The sequence below is a fragment of the Acinonyx jubatus genome, chromosome C1, assembly GCF_027475565.1.
Source record: "Acinonyx jubatus isolate Ajub_Pintada_27869175 chromosome C1, VMU_Ajub_asm_v1.0, whole genome shotgun sequence".
NCBI classification, from domain to species: domain Eukaryota; kingdom Metazoa; phylum Chordata; class Mammalia; order Carnivora; family Felidae; genus Acinonyx; species Acinonyx jubatus.
The window spans coordinates 67,673,741-67,692,832 of record NC_069381.1 but is presented as its reverse complement, the minus strand read 5'-3'; the positions used below and the strand labels follow the sequence as shown (position 1 = coordinate 67,692,832).

The 19,092-nt window shown below is 35.1% G+C and overlaps 1 protein-coding gene across 25 annotated transcripts in view; it reads right to left on the bottom strand.

Annotated features, from left to right (window-relative positions):
• The window catches only part of ADGRL2 (adhesion G protein-coupled receptor L2), a 619,307-nt gene that overhangs the window by 108,313 nt on the left and 491,902 nt on the right, over positions 1 to 19,092 (bottom strand). For 2 of the 25 annotated variants that reach the window (XM_053214313.1, XM_053214314.1), the window contains exon 1: positions 14,117 to 16,045. The exons of 18 other annotated variants lie outside the window; for them this stretch is intronic. In XM_053214313.1, the coding sequence (XP_053070288.1) occupies positions 14,117 to 14,357 (241 nt within the window). In that variant the 5' untranslated portion in view covers positions 14,358 to 16,045. Of the gene's footprint in view, positions 1 to 14,116; positions 16,046 to 19,092 lie in introns of those variants that run through there. 5 more of the 25 variants (XM_053214311.1, XM_053214303.1, XM_053214316.1 and 2 more) reach the window with 4 other exon arrangements.

Here is a 19,092-nt window from a genome sequence, read left to right as displayed (position 1 = left end):
TATATATATATATGATTATATATATAAAATTCTGGTTATATAATGAATAAATATTATGTATTGAATATGTAATGAATATATATTATATATATTCAATTACATGACACAGACTGTGTGGTGTAAAAATTGAGAGTAAAGAAACATTAAAGATGGGGCGCCTGGGTGGCTCAGTCGGTTAAGCGTCCGACTTCGGCTCAGGTCATGACCTGATCTCACGGTTTGTGGGTTCGAGCCCTGTGTCGGGCTCTGTGCTGACAGCTCAGAGCCTGAAGCCTGCTTTGGATTCCGTGTCTGCTCCTCTCTCTCTACCCTCCCCTGCTCGTGTTCGTTGTCTCTCTCTCTCTCTCTCTCTCTCTCTCAAAACTAAATAAACATTGAAAAAAAAAGAAACACTAATGATAACTAGAATAGTGAAGTAAGATGTTACGAAGGAGGGGAAACCTCATTTTAACCTTGAGAGATGAGCAGAGACAATACAGAGATGATGATGACCAGGATTAAGAACAATCTTAAAGGCAGCTTTCTTGGTTTGTTTGTTCGTTTGTTCCTTCCTTCCTTCCTCGCTCTCTTTCTCTCTCTCTCTCTCTCTCTCTCTTTTTTTCTCTATGTCTGTCTTTCTTATGTGCTGTTTGTAACAACATGAAAATAACAAAAGTAATTTGATAGGAAAAATGTAAACATTAGCATGAGGCTAATATTTAAAATACAGAGGAATTAATACCTTACCCAAAAGAAGTTCTGTTACTCGTTATTTTGAGCACCAGATCCATTACTCCTCATACTGTTTCATAACAATATATAGCTTCATATTTAGCATATAAACCGATGTATCCCATAATATACAATTTGAGTACACTAGTATTTCAAAGAAATTTATGAAGAAATTAAGTTGGAGGCCTAGGGGAGTAATACCACTACAATTTTAAAGACTGAAAGATGCTGTTGTACTGGCTAATTCAGGATTTGAAGGGATAAGACTAAGAGATCTTAAAATTGCTTTCTACAAAAAAACCCTCAGTTACAAAAGAACTTAAGGTTGACTTAATCTTCCATCTGTAGAAATCAGAGAAGGTTGTTTCATGTGTTTTAACTCAGAGAAACAGGGAATGTCCGAGTACTTGATAAATAACTCCCCTGACAGTATCTGAGGCTTAAATAATGGGACAGAAAGCATTCTAACAAGGGCACCCACAATATGTTGAAGGGACCACTCTTTGAAAAGGAAAAAAAATAAAAAAACAGAGAATTTCCTTAGACATAGTGCAACTTCAAGTATTATTATCTTCAGTGTTCAGATGAAGAACCAAATCTCAGTATATTTATAGGGCTGTTTTTGCTCATAGCAATAGTAATTAGAATCGGAAATAAAATTCAGTTTGTTTTATATTTTAGCTTCCATAACACTGGAACCTTTTTATCACAGGTATGAAGAAGAGTCACTAAAAGAACTCCTTTATATTTCAGTACAGATATACCTGTCTCACTTGGGCAAATTCATTTTAAATATTTTATTCTGATTGGGTAAATAATCACCAATCAAATAGTTATAAAGCTTTAAATAATGCCTTAAGAGTTGTCTAATCCAATTGGATAATGTTCTAGATAAGGAAATGATGTCCCAGAAATAATAAGTGTCTGCCCAAGGCTATGTTCAGTGGCAAATCAGTGGCAGGGAAAGGTCAAAACAAATGATTTACTTTCGACTGTGACAATTCTAGTTTCTCAAACTATGACTTCAGTCATAAGTATTTTGAGATTTTTCCCAAGTATGTTCAATAATTACTCTGTTATTTTAAAAATAGTTCCATTCTTCCAGATATGTCCTGATCAAACTGACCCTGAGTCTACATATCTCTATATGTTGCATTTCTAATCCTGCAAAGCTACAGATTCTCACAGTCTGGTCCTAGATTTGTAAATAATTCAATAGTCTCAAAACCAATCAGAGATACAGATCATTCCCTGAAGGGGTCCAGGTATGAGTAAAAGGAAGAAACACAAAAATTATTTTCATATTTAATTTCATTGTTAGGCTAATAAATTTAATTAAATAGTTTTAGGGGAAGTATCTTCTTTCAGAATGTGTATTTACATTTTAAAACTGCTAACTTTTTATATGGATCAATTATAGCATAGAACATGTTACCTTTTTAAGAAAATACTTCCTAGTATCTTTAAGAATCTATAAACTATAAACTATAAACCACATAGGCTTGTATTTATTTCAAGTTTCCCATAAGGCCATTTACTCTTAATTTTTAGCCTTTTACGTGATATTGAGCTATTTCATAATTATAGTTGGAAAGAATAACCTATTAATTTAAAAGGGACACATTACAACATTTCTCTCTGGTATTACAGTATTTTAATTTCTTTTTTGGAGACAAACTCATTGGGAAGTGACCATCTGCTAGGGTGTTAGTATTATTCAGGCAAAGCAATGAATAAATATGCTATGCTGTGAGAAGGAGACCATTAAATGAAAGAAATACAGAAAAAGCAGTGTGAAACCAACAGATTGATTCAATGCCATGGAAAAAGCATTTTTCGTTAATTACTTAATTTCCAAACACAATAATTTTTAAATGCATGCTTTAAAAATATAAAAAAATCTTTTAAAATCTATTTTTTATTCTAAGTCAAGAATATATTTACAAAACAAACAACAAAAAATCAAACTTCCTATCATTTCTTCTTATGTGATTTCTTCACCATCTATTCATACATAGTTAATGTCCCCAACATAAATATCGTCCAAATACAATTTTAAAAACATACACATAGTAACTGAAATTTCATTCACTGCTCTATTTTCATGTATTTTGAAACATTTTCCAAAAATTTATGTCATCAGTATTCAATGAGTGAGATAAAGTTTAATACTTTTTTTTAATGCTTATTTACTTCTGAGAGAAAGAGACAGAGGTGTGAGTGGGGGAGGGGCAGAGAGAGGAAGACACAGAATCCAAAGCAAGCTCTAGGCTGTAAGCACGGAGCCCAATGTGGGGCTTGAACTCACAGACCGTGAGATCATGACCTGAGCTGAAGTTGGATGCTTAACCTACTGAGCCACCCAGGCACCCCGAGTTCAATACTTGTTTATTTAGGGGCACCTGGATGGTTCAGTTGGTTAAGTGACCAGCTGTGCCTCAGGTCCCGATCTCACAGTTCGGGAGTTCGAGCCCTGCATGGGGTTTCTCTGCTGTCAGTGCAGAGCCTGCTTCGGATTCTCTGTCCCCCTCTCTCTCTGCCCCACCGCTGCTCATACTTGCTCTCTCTCTCTCTCTCTCTCAAAAGTAAACATTAAGAAATTTTTAAAAATACTTTATTTATAAATGTAAGAATGTCAAATCAATTAATATCTAGATTTCCGATTTCTATTATAGTAATTTCTATGTATGTATAATGTGGGGCCTGTACAAGTATATAAGATATATACTTAATGAGAAACTGAATCATATTAGGTTATGTTAGGGAAGAGCAGCAAAGTAAGTGGGCCACCATATATAGATAAGGCTTCCTGTGCCTAAGGTGTGGGCTTTAAACAAGAGATTTGCTCACTTGGACAACTATGGATTCCCTGAATCTCTAGGGAAGCATATCAGAGGAGAACAAACCACCCTCTATATTGTAGTACAAGTTTAGGACCAGGAACTGTAAATGCTTATTCAAACTACGTAATATTCTAATATAGTAAAACAAATGGAAAAGTATAGATTTTTATAACTACTCCCTCATAGTCTGTTTTTTACATCTGTAAACATGATTTACAGAGATTTTTCTTTCTTCCACACATAATTTAATTGCCTTGTCAAGCCCGACTCACGATTAACACCTGGTAAACATTTCAAATGATTCTGATTGCTATTAAGCAGCTAAGCCACTCTCAATAACTTCTAAGGGCAAGGTATCCCTATAGTTAATCTATTTACGCAAATAGCTATCTATTTGAGCCAGCAAAATTTCTTTTAAGATCTATCTCTAACTTCTTTCCCCAAAATACCAAGTTTTTTTTTTAAATAAAATGTCCTAGTGCTTTACAAATATGAATTTCTTTAATCCTCCTAACAGTATGGTAATAATCCTCATTTAAAGATAAGCAAAACCAGACAGAAAGAGGTTAAGTAAGCAGCCCAAGGTCATGAACAGGAGAGCACTCCTGTTTGAAACTGAAAGGCTGATATTCACACTCAACCATGCTATGCTCTTCAGCACTGTGTCATGTCACCTTAGTCATGTCAATTACAGCGATAAATTTTGATGCACAGAGACAAAGGCAAACACTTTTTAGTTTGAAAGTCAATCCTGAGAATCCACTTTATGTCATCTTAGAATGAGAATATCTATTACAACAAAATGTTGCTACTTCACTGGCACTCAAAACCAAACCAAACTAAACCAAAAAAAAAAAAAAAGTGATTAGGGAGACAGGAATAGGAATTAAGTCTCAATATTTTCAAATGAGGGGTTGAGCAGGAGTCGTTAAGATGAATCAGGGAATCTTGTTTCAGAAAAGGAATTAATTCTACTTTCAATTCGACGACCTAAGAGACTGACTTGCTGATACATAACCCATACCAGTCCACAGCTTAGAAACGATGCTGAATTTTTGAAGCTGAGCTTCCATCAGTAGATGGAATGTGGGAAGTGTTTAGCAGTGTAAAAACCAAAGGCAGGTAGGGAATAACAATGAAAGTCAAGAACTTTTCTCTCAATTTGAGACTGCTACCTTGAGTCTACCACTAACTTACTATGTTATCCTGAACGAACATCGTCATAAAATATTCCTCTAGAAAACGAAGGGGTTGAATTAAATTTTCTCCAAAGTCCTTTTTAAATTCTACAGTCTTTAACTGAAGTTATTCAAGTCAAATAAGCATTTATTGCTAGTCAGGGAACTCTACTTGTTATTAAATGAAAAGTTCTGTTAAATGTAAATCAAGGATTTCTCTCGTGGTCCAAAATGGTGTAATAGAATCAATGGAAAAAAGTAATTTTTATAGCACATCTGAGTAAGTGCAAAAGGTCACATGTCCATTTCAGTATCATTAAGAGCTTTACAGGAAATAATGGAACACAATGTAACAAAGGTACAGCATTAACAAATGTTGGGATTCTTAAATATGATTTCATGGTAGAATGCATACAAAGTTTTGACAGGAGTAAAATGAAAAAAAAAAAAAAGACCTGTATCTGCTTTAAAAAATATCTGAAGATCATATTCAAAGCATATGGTAAAACAAACGTGAATTCCTCTTTTGGCCAGGCATTAAAAACTTTTTATATTTTTGAATGACTTTATATCACATAAAGTCATATGTGAGAAGCATTTTGATAGTTTAGCTTCACATATTTAAAAAATTAGCTCAAATATGCTAACTTTTCGAAAATGTCAACTTTTTAAACTACCTACACCGTTCAGTGAAAGACACAAAAAATGTGAAGATTTTCAAGGTCTAGATTCTTATTCAAATGAATACTTATTTCATAAGCACTTGATATACAGTATTCTCCTTTATGCACTTTAAGAAGTTGAACTACTACTGCAAATGCATAATTGATTTATGGGGGAAAAGTTCAAGTGAAGGACATATTACCAACTGTGCATTAAAGAGGCAGGGTAGAAGAAAATGTACAGCTCTAGAACATTTTAAAAGCAATATTTAAAAAATGCAAATGCCAGATACAGGCAATGCTCTCCATTTCACATCAGCACATACGTCACAATAAACCTAAAGTCCCCCTCCAAAAACAATCACCAAAAGGGAGAGTTTATATCAGAATGCAAATAAAAGGCAAATCTTTTTCCATGTGCACATAGTAAGAAGGGTACTGTGCTCAATTACTCTTTTAAAGAATAAGATTTAACTGTTGTTAAATTTATAAAAGTGCATCAAGAATTTAATCACAACATGGTACAATATTAATAGATACAAATACATCATAGTTCAAATCCTATGTAACAAGGAACGGTGCAATTAAAAGTCTATGGAATGTATATTCGTAATGTTTCTGTCATTCAAAAGCGTTATACAGGTGCTTTAATAAATCTAACTCCGTAATTCTTTATTTTTTGAAATTATAGAAATAGATCTTTATTTTCTTACCCATTTTCACTCCATTCCCTTAGGAATAACTACTCGAGCCAGTCAGTTTTTCAATGAAGAAGTAAAAGGTAAGTATTATTAGGGAAGTGGGCTGGCAGGTGGACAGTTGTTCACTCTGCCTGTCATATCCCTTTAATGCAACTCTGATTTGCCTTTGTTCTGACAGTAGCAAACAGCTGCTTGTAAATGAGCCACTGTCCCTGGGCTGCCTCCCATTATTCCCCACTTTTGTTTGACAAGGTCACTTGCTGCAGGGATTTTGGGAAGAAAGGATGTGCAACCTATAGAATTAAGAGTTTAGAACATAAGCAAGCTAGGTATTTTTCTTTTGGTAGCATGAGCAAATCAAGACTTGTACAAAAAAAGTTTTTTGCTCATTGAGCAAATCAAACATTTTTCCTAATTTCAAAAACCAAAGAGCTTTATCACAAAAGCAAATGACTTTGCCATAAATCCTCTTTCCTTTAAGTTTACATGACAGTGGTATAAAAGGCAGACTTAATTACAAAATAATATTTACAAGCACATATGAATAAATACTCAGATGTTGCTCGTCTGCTGTTTTACAATGAGTTCAAGATCTGGAAAGCAGCAACTGCAGGAACACTTTTGGAAAACTTGATGCTATAATCCTACAGTTCTTTTATTTTAAATTTCAGTAAAAATTTCATTTATGACTAATTCCATTAAGGGTAGTAAATAAGGAAGGCAGGGACCTTCAAGATCAAAAGTTTCACAATTTCATTCCATATTGATTGTTACTTTTAATGAACTTTACACAATATATAAATTAATCTAGACTGAAACTTATTACTAAAATGTTTGATCAATATTCCACCGGTGATCCAAAAGGTATAATTGACACTATAAAGCAAGGCTCACCTTTAATTTGCAGCTTGACCTATGATCTTCAGAAGGGCTTAAAGCTACATTATGACAATCTCATGCAATTAAGTTGTTTCTAAAGAGAGGCAGGCAGAAAAAGTGGGACGGCAAGTTTTCCAAGCCATGGATGAGCATAAAGAGGGCATGCTGGAGCAGACACTCATCCAAAATGAATCATGATTTTGTGGTTCTGAAAGTTTATGAGTGGGAAAAGATCTAGGAAACTCTTTATGCATTCTTAGGATAAAGCCACATAAATGTCACACAGAAATCTAGACTTAATTATGCACAAATACAATTTCTCACTATTCCACCTTTTTACCTGCATCTAAAATTAGACGGTTTTGTACATTTTTCTCATTTTAATATACAACCATCAGAAGAAATGTGAGCATACAGTAAACTTTATCAACGCAAACAAAGCTGAAATTCTTTCCAGCAACACCAGCACTTTGGATGTGTTCACTGGTAAGAGGTTATTTACACATTGGGGGAAAATGAAGAATCATGTGATGATGTCAAGTTCCCTCATTCTCTACTCAAACATTACAAATCTGTTCACAGAATATACCATCCAAGTTTTCAAAAAATCTCCAGGCTCTTGCCATCTAATATACTCAGAAAATTTTATCAGTCTTGTCTCATGTGGAAGGCATCTGAATTCTAAAAATAATTTGACTTACCTTAGCCAGGCTGACTTTGTATACCTTGTAAAGGCTACTCCGTTTTCTCCCATTGTCAGCCATTACTCTGATGTATCATTTATGGAATTAAAATAAAATGGGTTTTCCTACATTTTAGTCAGGATATGTCAAAGCACCTTCACAAAATACCGCATTTAAAGACATGTTAAAAGTATTACAACTGAATTATATTTGGTTATCCAGTGTTAAAAAGTATTCACATAATAAAAAAAAATTAAAAGAAGCTAATGTTAATCCCTTATAACAGCCTTCACTCTTGCACAAAGATTTGAACACTCTAGTAGTTCACTATTAAGAGCATAGGACTGAAGATTTTCAGCTTCATTTATATTCAGAGGCAGGCAAATCACCAAAACTCATTTACATCCCTCCATTTTCCTTACAGCATGTTAACAGCAGGTGGTCTATCCATACCATCTTTGAAATAGGTAGGTGGCTTAAAATGCCTTTACATTTCAGTCAAGACCCTGAATTAAAAATAAACTTGAGCTTTAACTTCATCATTTTCTCTACAAGATTCAGTAATACAGAATAAACATAGTACTTAGTTTGTTCTTATTTTAATCTACATTCCACATTCTGGCTTCATACCATAAATTTGCTCATTTTAATCCTGCATGTTCTCCAAAGAGTGAAGCATTTAAGCTAACAGAGCTGACAAAATGATCTAGTAAGAAACTATAAGTGTTTCTGATAGTCTTATTTTATTTTGTTTATTTTTGCACTCTATAGACTTGCCAGCATTCCTTTTTAAAAAAATTTTTAATGTTTATTTTTGAGAGACAGAGACAGAGCATGAGTGGGGAAGGAGCAGAGAGAGAGGGAGACACAGAGTCTGAAGCAGGCTCCAGGCTCTGAGTTGTCAGCACAGAGCATGACTCGGGGCTTGAACTCAGAAACAGTGAGATCATGACCTGAGCCAGGCATGCTTCGGTGCCCCATCAGCATTCCTTTTTACTGACGAACATTAGAAAACATTTTTAGGAGTGCCTGGGTGGCTCAATTGGTTAACTCTCCGACTTCGGCTGATGTCATGATCTCGTGGTTCAGGAGTTCGAGCCTCACATCAGACTCTGTGCACACAGCTCTGAGCTGGAGCCTGTTTTGGATTCTGTGTTTCTCTCTCTCTCTCTCCCCATCCCCTAACTCACGCCGTCTCTCTCAAAAATAAATAAACATTAAAAAAAAATTTTAACACTATCACAATAGGAAAATCATGATTATATTGGCTATGTGCTAGCCCTAAGATAAACAGAGTATGTCTACATAGATGTTCATAAAAATATCTTTTTTCCAAATGTTTATTTTTGAAAGAGCGAGAGAAAGAGAGAGAGAGAATGAGTGCGGAAGGGGCAGAGAGAGAGGGAGACAGAGGATTTGAAACAGGCTCCATGCTGAGAGCAGAGCCTAATGCGGGGCTCTAACTCACAAGCCTTGAGGACCCAAGTCGAAGTAGGACACTTAACCAACTGAGCCACCCAGGCATCCCTATAAAAATGTCTTTGTGTCATCTACTGGCAATGATTTTTCAGAAATAAATGTACAAAATTCTCTAATTTCTAAGGACATATGTCGCCTTCTACTTAATCTGACATGAGTATTAGAAGAGCCAGACTGAAACATAAAAGTCAAGGGGCCCCTGGGTGGCTCAGTGGGATAAGCATCCGACTCTTGGTTTGAGTTCAGATCGTGACCTCACAGTTTGTGAGTTCTAACCCCACGTCGGGCTCTGCACTCTTAGATTGGGATTCTCTCATTCTGCCCTTCCCCTGCTCGCTCTCTCAAAATAAATAAATTTTTTTTTAAAAAGTGGAAAACAAAAAAACACTGAAACACAAAAGTCACTCAGCTCCTATACTTAAGAGGGTGAATAAATAAGTCTTTGTGAGAAGAGTATGTCAACACAAAAAGGTTACAGAGAACATTCAAATCATGAACATTACAAGTGCCTTCACAATAAAAACATGGAAGATTTAAACCACATATTATAAAAATTGGTTAAGAATCCTTTGAGGTAGGGGCGATGATTCTACTTGTAGTTTCTCAGACTAAAGTCAAGACTTCTAAGGAACTTTGCATATCCATGAAAACTCACAACTCAGAATGTTATGGCCGGACTTAATTCTGTTTTTCATGACTACTGTGGCCTCGTGCATTTCCTTGAGATTACAGAATAGGTACGGAACAAACCAATCTACATATTCATCTTTTTAAAAAAATGCTAAATTTAATCTCTAAGTAATTTTAATCTCTCTGGCTATCAGTGTCTAGTGACAAATTAATACTTAAAATATGATAAATGAAGTAAGATTTATTAAAACACTAATATTAAGACTTGAAAAGTAAAGTGTTAGAGGCACCCAGGTAACTCAGTCAGTTAAGCGCCCAGCTCTTGATTTTGGCTCAGGTCATGATCTCAAAGTTCACGAGTTCAAGCTCCACATCAGGTTCCATGATGATGGTATGGCGCTTACTTTGGGATGCTCTCTCTCTACCCCTCCCTGGCTCATGCTCTTTCTCTCTCTCTCTCAAAAAATAAATAAACTTTAAAAGAAACGTACAGTTTTATTTTTCATTTTCAACCAATAACATAGTCATTTATATTTATGTTATACATTTCAGAACAAGACAATAAAAATATTGTCTCCAAAAGAGGCAGAAAAGATTATCATTTACCAATGCTTTCACTAGGTAATAACTTTAGGTAAAATGGAACAAAGCGTTTTAAAAAGTAGTTTTATATAAGTAAGTACCAACCAACATAAATGTAAAAATATTCATGAGCAGAAAAATGAAAAACTTAAAAATATATGCTTTTGGTTATTTTAACTATGCTAACATGGAAATGAATTAAGTACAAATAGAAACAATTTCTGACAGTATAACACTGATAAAAATCAGAGCCTTCATCATTTCATAACATTCTGCCTGCAAATAAATGTAAAAATGCTTTCATTAGGACTAGAGAGCATCTCAAATACAAATAAAAAAAAACACTGGTTATTCCTTGTTTTTAGACTGAGTAGATGTACTAATAAGATCTAAGGATCTATTCTAATTTAGATAATTAGAACTTTAAAAAAGTTTTATACAAGTCATAAGCTTCACTAAATGTTAGGTTATCAAAAAATGTATTTTTAATAAATTCACCACATTTTATTCTTCTTTTATAAAAACTCATGAATATGTATAAAAAGTTTTAGGCGCAGATACCCAATGTGTATGAAATTCACTCTGAATAATTTTGTGGCACAAGCCAAGTCTCTAATTTCATATAACTCTCATAACGAGTGTTACTAATTTTTTATTGTTGCTTCATACAGGAAAATGTGCATTTCCTCCTTGTTCAGCTTTGACATGGTGTAACACTACACTTTTCAAGATATGTAGCCATTATATTTGACAATGCAGCTCAAATGACTAACAAATGTCACATGGAGATATAAACACTAAATAAGTAAATACAAAAGAATTCAAAATTAAATCTGACCTCATGAAGACTGCATTTAAATCTCCCTTAAATAAAAAAGGCTAACATGTCAACCTAAATGAACAGATAGTATGATCTGAACATTTAATGTATCTTATCCAATTTTAAGAAGTCACCAATTATATTTTACATTTCATAAACTTTTAATAAGTCAATGGCTTTGATGATCAATTTGACTGACATTCATCATTCTTCTCTACACATCAGTGAGAAATTATACTTCCTTGTAAATTATTAAGAGAATAGTTATTCAAAATATACCTATATAGTTTTATAGTAATTTTCTTTTATTTATTTTTTTAATGTTTACTTATTTTTGAGGGCCGGGGAAGGGGCAGAAAGAGAGGGAGACATAGAATCCCAAACAGGCTCCAGGCTCTGAGCTGTCAGCACAGAGCCCAACGGGGGGCCTGAACCCACGGACCGTGAGATCATGACCTGAGCTGAAGTTGGATGTTTAACCAACTGCGCCACCAGGAGCCCCAGTAATTTTCTATTCTAATATTTTTATATGTTAACTCAAGTACATTTAGCATGGTTGGAAGTCATTATACACAGTGATCTATTGTTAATAACAAGGGTGGCCAATTTTTCTATGCCTATAGCCTTTGAAAACAGTGGAAAACACTTGGAAGATGAAAATGAAAGACAAAAAGAGACTGGCGAAAAAAAAACAAGAAATGTATTTGTAACTGTAACTGGACAAAATATGTTCCTTTTCTTGGTCAATAGCTGGTTATACCATCCAGAAACCCAGGAGTCGTCCATGACACCAGACATCTCCAAGTCTGGCTGATTTTAATGTATCCTTCTAATACATTTCCCTTTGTCTCTACTTTTATTTTAAAGTTTATTTATTTATTTTGAGAGAGAGAGAGAAAGAGCAGAGGAGGGGCAGAGAGGGAGAGACAGAATCCCAAGTAGGGTCCATTCCATCAGCACAGAGCCCAATGTGGGGCTCGAACCCATGAACCCACAAACTGTGAGATCACGACCTGAGCTGAAGTCAACAGTCAGACACTTCACCGAATGAGCCACCCTGGCACCCCGCCCCCCACCATGTTTCTACTTTTAGCAAGATAAGCCACCTGCTGATCTTTGATTCCAATGTTGTCACAACATCTTTTCAAATCTCCCTGCCATATGTTTTAGTTCCTCTCTCCCCACTTCACAATCCTTTCTCCTCATAGCAACTGTGACCTTTCAAACTCAATCAATCTCATCAGGCCAAGCTCCTGGTTACTATCAGCTCTTAATATAAAGATGAAATTCCTAAACATAGGCCACAGGGTCCCACCTGGTTTGAACACAAGATCTCTGAGCTCAGACACTACATTTTACTTCAATTAGTCAAATGTACAAGCACCTTTCAGTTCTCCACACAAGAATAACTTGACTCCCCTAATTTGGTCAAGTATTTGGACCTACACTCCAACTCTTCTTTTTATTTATTGAAGGATGACAGCATACACTATGCAAGGAGCTGGCTAAAACAAAGATAGGATTACCAGCTACATGGAGCCAAAATTAGTGCAAATAATAGGTGCCCACCTCTCCCCACAAAATGTAAAATCAACACACACATTCATGCCATAGTAGGTACTAATAAAGAAATAGGTAAGGAATTAAAGTGCTGTATGTCTGGAAGTTGTGGGAGAAGAGGATGTTTTGATTGGGCAGGTTTTGTCTAAGACAAGAACATGCAAATTTTAATCTAAAAAGGATAAAAGAAGTAATTGTGAGTTGGGGAGAGGAAAATAATTCTGGGCAAAGAAGCTACAGGTGTAAAGACCTTCAGATGTTTACAGGAACTAAAATAAGACTAGTAAGCCTGAAGGCAAGGGAGCCTATCCAAGTGTGATTCCATGGAAAGCTGGAGAGAAAATCCTAAGTTAGATCACTTGGGGTTTACACCAATTGAGACCACCAAAGAGTTTTTAATAGGAATAGAAAGTGACCCAATTTATATTTTACAGAGCTCACTTTTGCTGACCTGTGGAGAATAAATGGAGAAAGAATGGGGAATTGGGGGCGGAAAGGATGAATGTGGCCACTACACCAAGAAACCATCATTTTAGAACCCCCCATTTATAATTTATTTAGTTAATGCATGTCTCCCCCAGATTTTAACTAAATGTAAGTTAAACCTTGTCTGTTTTTTCTTCAACAGTATCACCAGCGTCTGGGATACAGCAATGGCAAAGATGGATATTATGAAAAAAACCCTTAAAGTGAAAAAAAAAATCAGCAAAATTTGTATATCACACACTCACTCACACACTCACACACACACACACACACACGATCTATCCAAAGTGGAGGTTTATAATTAAATAGATCCTAAGGGTGTAAGACTTGGTGTCTGTATGAACCTTCATATGTACCTGGGAGTTATTGCCTAGCTTTTATCAGATTCTCCAGGGAGTCTACAAGCTCCAAAATTTTAAGAGCCACTGAAGCCTATATCTCACCATAACTCTAGAAGGTAGAGTTGTCACAGAACATAAAAAGAACAATCAAAAATAGAACAGACAATGAAATACAGTCTAAGTTCCTCACAGATGCATAAGTTAATTCCTGATACTCAAATGAAGTGCAAATATCATAGGAATTAAAAGTTTTTAAAATATTACTTATTCTTGACTCTGCAATTAAGTATTTGGTTTTCCTTTATAACTGTATTTCATTTAAGTACTTAATTTATTAGCAATCCCAAGTAAGAAGAAGCAGTGTAAGAGCATGGCTTTTTTTCTAATGTCTGTGGATAAGAATTTATCTGTAGATAATCAAATATTGTTTTACACGTTATTTAACTAGTTACTTTCAAGTACAGAATTAAATACAAAACTCAGTCACCTAATCAAATATTGTTTTACACATTATTTAACTAGTTACTTTCAAGTAGAGAATTAAATACAAAACGCACTCACCAGCCTCAATTTTGTTTTCTCCCTTGTAGATCAGCAGACTACCTCCTACTCTCTGACTTTCTGAATCATATCTAAAAAGAGCTACATGGCACAGGCCCATGTGCACATAACAAAAGAAGTCAGAACACTCCAGGGAAGCAGTCTGCTTTGTTTTTATAGCCACTCTACACAGCACTCCCCTCTTCCCATAGGGCTTAGCAACAACACTACCTTGTCCACTAGTATCACAAAACACTATCATATCCAAACTATGTTTTGTTATTTTTGGAAAGTAGGCATTTCAAAACACTGAGATGGCAGTAGTCAACAAACACAAATCGTAATAGTAGCTTACTGCCAAAATCAAGTAAGATGCATAAGAACTTTGAGATATGAAAATACCGTAACTTTTATAGCAGAATCAAGTGGCTACTAGAATATCACTAGAAATTCTTTACCAAGTTAATTTTCTCCCCTCTATCCTGTCTAATTAATTGGACTAGAAAGGAATCATTCCTACTTTACTTAAGAAAAACTACTTAAATTAGTGGAGTTTTTTTCCCTGCTCTCCATAGTTTAAAAAGTAATCACTATGCTATATAACATAGATGTTAAATTCTTTTCGTTTGTTTTTAATTTTTTTTAATCTTTATTTATTTTTGAGAGAAAGACAGAGAGTGAGCAGGGGAGGAACAGACAGAGAAGGAGACACAGAATCCGAAGCAGGCTCCAAGCTCTGAGCTGTCAGCACAGAACCCGACGTGGGGCGGGAACCCACAAACCACGAGATCATGACCCGAGCCGAAGTCGGACGCTTAACCGACAGAGCCACCCAGGTGCCCCAATGTTAAATTCTTTTTGTAACCAAAGATAGCAATTTATATTCTAGCGATGAAAGCATTTACCTACCACTTAGGATTCTGTATTTTGAGCTCACTTTTGGTTACTGTTTGTTAAGACTTGTGTAAGATTCTGATGCTAAACACAAGGTCTTGACAGTATCTATTTCATGCAAAAACTGAAACATAAATCTCAAATATCAGTGAAAGATTACTTTCTTTTGTGTAAGATATACAATCAAGTTAATAACTCAATAATTAAAATATGCCTGCAGAAAAGGATCTTGTGTGGGAAATAAATGCAAGCTTACAAAATGTCTTATACTGGGAAAGCACAGTTTCAATAGGGATTTCTAGTAATTTTCATGGAAATTTACATATAACTTATTTCTTTCAAATAACTTTTGACTACCACAGTAACAACTAACAATTAAAACTGAAATGCAATTTTAATTATTTCTTTTAAAAAATCTGAGGAAATAGTACTTGCTTATCTCTATCTATTTAAAAGGGAACCAAATACATAAAAAGTTGTACTTGTTCACTGAACCAATAACTACTAAATATGCTAATATGTGCCAAGTACTGTCATGTGAGATAAAACTTGAAGAAACAAAAGGGAAAATGACAGGTCCCTGTCTTCATAGAACTTACAGTGGAAGAGACACACAAATGAAAGTATTTACAGATACTACAACTGTTAAACAAGAAAATAAATAGGATGATGTAATTTGGGAGGTGCTTTCCATAAGATTGTTATGAAAACCCTCTCTGGGTTTGACATTAATTAGAGCCAAGACCTAAAGGATGAGAAAAAAAATCAGTGATGTGACAAGCCGAGGAATGAGTTCCAGGCATAAGAAAAAGCCTGGCATGTTCCAGAAACAGAAGGACGACAAGGGTATGAAATGTTAACATTTCTTCCCTCTTCCTCTAAGCTCAGAATGCCTTAACTGTAAGGACACGGACTCTGGATCAAAGTCTGGATCTGACTCCAGGTATACTAACTTAGAAACTATGTGATCTTGGGCACTAATTATCAAAATATTTTTAGGCCCTTTTTTTCCTAACCTACTTAGTCTAGAGAATAAGATCCACTATTTATGACCATTAGCATAAAAAAATCTTTGGCAAAAAAAAAAAATGCCCAGTAAATAATGTTCTTTCCTTATTCCAAAAGTGGTATCACTTTTAGCTTTCTGAATTTTAAACAAATACCAATTGTTTCTTTTTGAATTTCACAATCTATACAGAACATTTTAAATAAAATTATTTTGAGCAAAATTTTCAATGCCCCTTAAAATAATTAAGTTTTCATGGAAAGTTGTGATGTAAACCTTTCTCCCTCCCTTTAGGGTGATGAACTGTCTCCCTGGAGTTCTGTTCTCAGTACTCTCTGTGGGGCACACAACAAAGGTTACTTTATAAAGGTCACTTCACTTCCATGGGTGTTTCTTAGAAGAAACAAACTACTGGCTTGAAACTAGTAGCGAAAACTACCAATCCCACATTTGAGGAAATATAAGAAACTAGGAAGAATTAGAGATTACTTGCTAGAACAGGTAGCTCTTAATCTGTGGTGCTCAGAGGAAAGTGATCTCTTCATATTGGAAGAAAGTAGGGAAAGTTGAAGAAATTATAATCAAGTAAGTAAGATACCATGTGAATATTCCATATCCCCAAATAAAAGTGATAAAAACCCGATAGCTACAATGTAGTAACGCTACTAAAATGTTTCCAGTTTTAATACTTCACATTTATCTTTGTATCAGTAAAGTCTAATTAAGGAATCAGATATGGCTTGCTCACCAGCTCTTAATATTTCAATATCTTATTTAGCTAGTAAGTCAGAAGTGAAAGACGGCATGCAAGTAACCGAAAACAATGTTGGCCAGTGCTTCAAAACTGGATTTGTCTACCAATTAAAACTAAATTAAATTTTGGAAAAAATGAGGTTACAGTTTTGGAAAACATATGGAACACTGAAATACAATGGAGCATGTTAGCTTAATTATCCCTTTAAAATAGTTTAGCCTGTTTGTTTAGAGAAAATAGTAAATACAGAAAAAGGGTAGAGATGCTAACACATATGAAGGAATCTACCACCTGCAAAGCAGTATATGGGAGTTTTCACAAGCTTTAGAAATAAAGTAAAATGGACAATCAAATCCAAGAAGACGAGAAAATCTAATTTTACTTCACTGTATATTTAGAGTAACTGAAACTTTCATATTAAAAAATGCAAATGAGGCTGACAAATTACATAGAAACCATGTAGTAATCATTTAATGTATATAATTTTTTTTGAAACTTTTTTTAAGTTTATTTATTTTGAGAGAGAGACAGAGCACACACGGTGGGAAGGGGCAGAGAGAGAGGGAGAGACAGACAGAATCCCAAGCAGGCTCCGCACTGCCAGTGCAGAGCCCAATGCGGGACTCAAACCCACAAACTGTGAAATCATGACCTGAGCCGAAGTCAAGAGCCAGAGGCTTAACTGACTGAGCCACCCAGATGCCCCAATATATACACATAATTTTAATCTTGTTAAGCCATTTGCTGATTCATTCTCTTGTGCAATATGGTACCTATGTCAATGACTGCTATTTGGAGAAAAAGGAAAAAGATTTTTTCTATACAATGTCTCAGTGCTATGGGAAACACACTCAATTTCTTCCAAATCAAAAGGAGGTCCTGACTAAATATGTACACATTTGCCAAGAGATATGCTGCCTTCAGACACACCATTTGTCAATTAATTTTGCATACAACAAAATCTTCATACTTGATAGTTTTGAAACTCACACTGAGGACCTTATTTTTAGAAGAATATATGGAATTAAGCCATGAAATATATGTGACAACTTAGTATTTTGGAATGTTTATGACTATTGCCATATCATCGTTGACCCATACTTGCAGTTAGTAAGTGCATACTAAATATAAAATTAAAAGACCTGAAATGCTGAAAATGTAAATTTTCAGTTTTAGTTATGTCTAATGAAGAAAAATTTAATTCCGGCATTTTTAGCTCTTCCTCGACAATAGATCGCTACTTATATCAGAAAATTACAATTACTTTCTATCACTGTTTCTATAAATACTTTAAAAATAAAATATCTACTGCTATTCAGATCAATTTAATTCCCAGTTTAAGGAACTACACAAGTCTGGAGGTAATTTAATACTTGTGACACATAATTTAATAAGTTTGGGTCAAATGTATTAACTTCTAATCTTTTCTGACAACTTCATTATTTATTTTATATACAATGTATATAACTCAGCCACCAATCTTACTGTGTGAGAAAACATACTCTTCTTCATCCTACAGCAGGCTCTCAATACGCCATACCAGGTTTCTTGGGTTTCCCCGTTAATTGGCTCTAATATGAACAATTAAATCTCATTTTACACTAAATCAAATGTAAATAACAGCAAGAGACTGAAATCCCCCCACCCCACCCAATCTGCTATCTTTCCATCTGCTCACTACAATCCACTCTGAGCAACTTAGGAATCATCATTGGAGAGAGCCACTGTTGTTTAGGGCTAACTGGCACATTCTTGTGGGGAGAGGGTGGCAAGACTGGAGGAAAAACATGGTCAAACATGGTTGTAGATGATTCTCTCACTTTCTAGGGGAAGAGTCTTTCGGGGACTATCATTTAAAAGCCCAGGCTCCTGGGGCATAAAGCAATACTTAGGAGGCAAAAGGAAAATACTATGACCAAGCAACTACCAAGTCACATCCAATGGTTACTGTGGTTTGGATACTTCAGAAGCTTGCAATACAATATGTAGATTGACATGAGCTATCCATCCTCAGTTCAAATGAACAGGGCCTAAAACCATAAAGGAAGCAACCCTACTGCAGGGCAAAGATCAACAGCCTGGGAATCACACCAACCAATTTCTAATTCTTGTTCTGACACCAGCTATCTCCAACTGCTGATCACAAACAAATCACCTAAATTAATTGCTCTGTTAAACTCCCATAAAATGGAAGCCCCTTCTCTTCATAAAAATCTGTACAGAATATTATCTATGAGAAAGTACAAACATGATACTAAAAATCGTATTTCCAGCCTTCCAGTGTTTGCTGTGTGTGTGTGTGTGTGTGTGGTGTGTGTGACTGAGTACTTACAAACATCATTT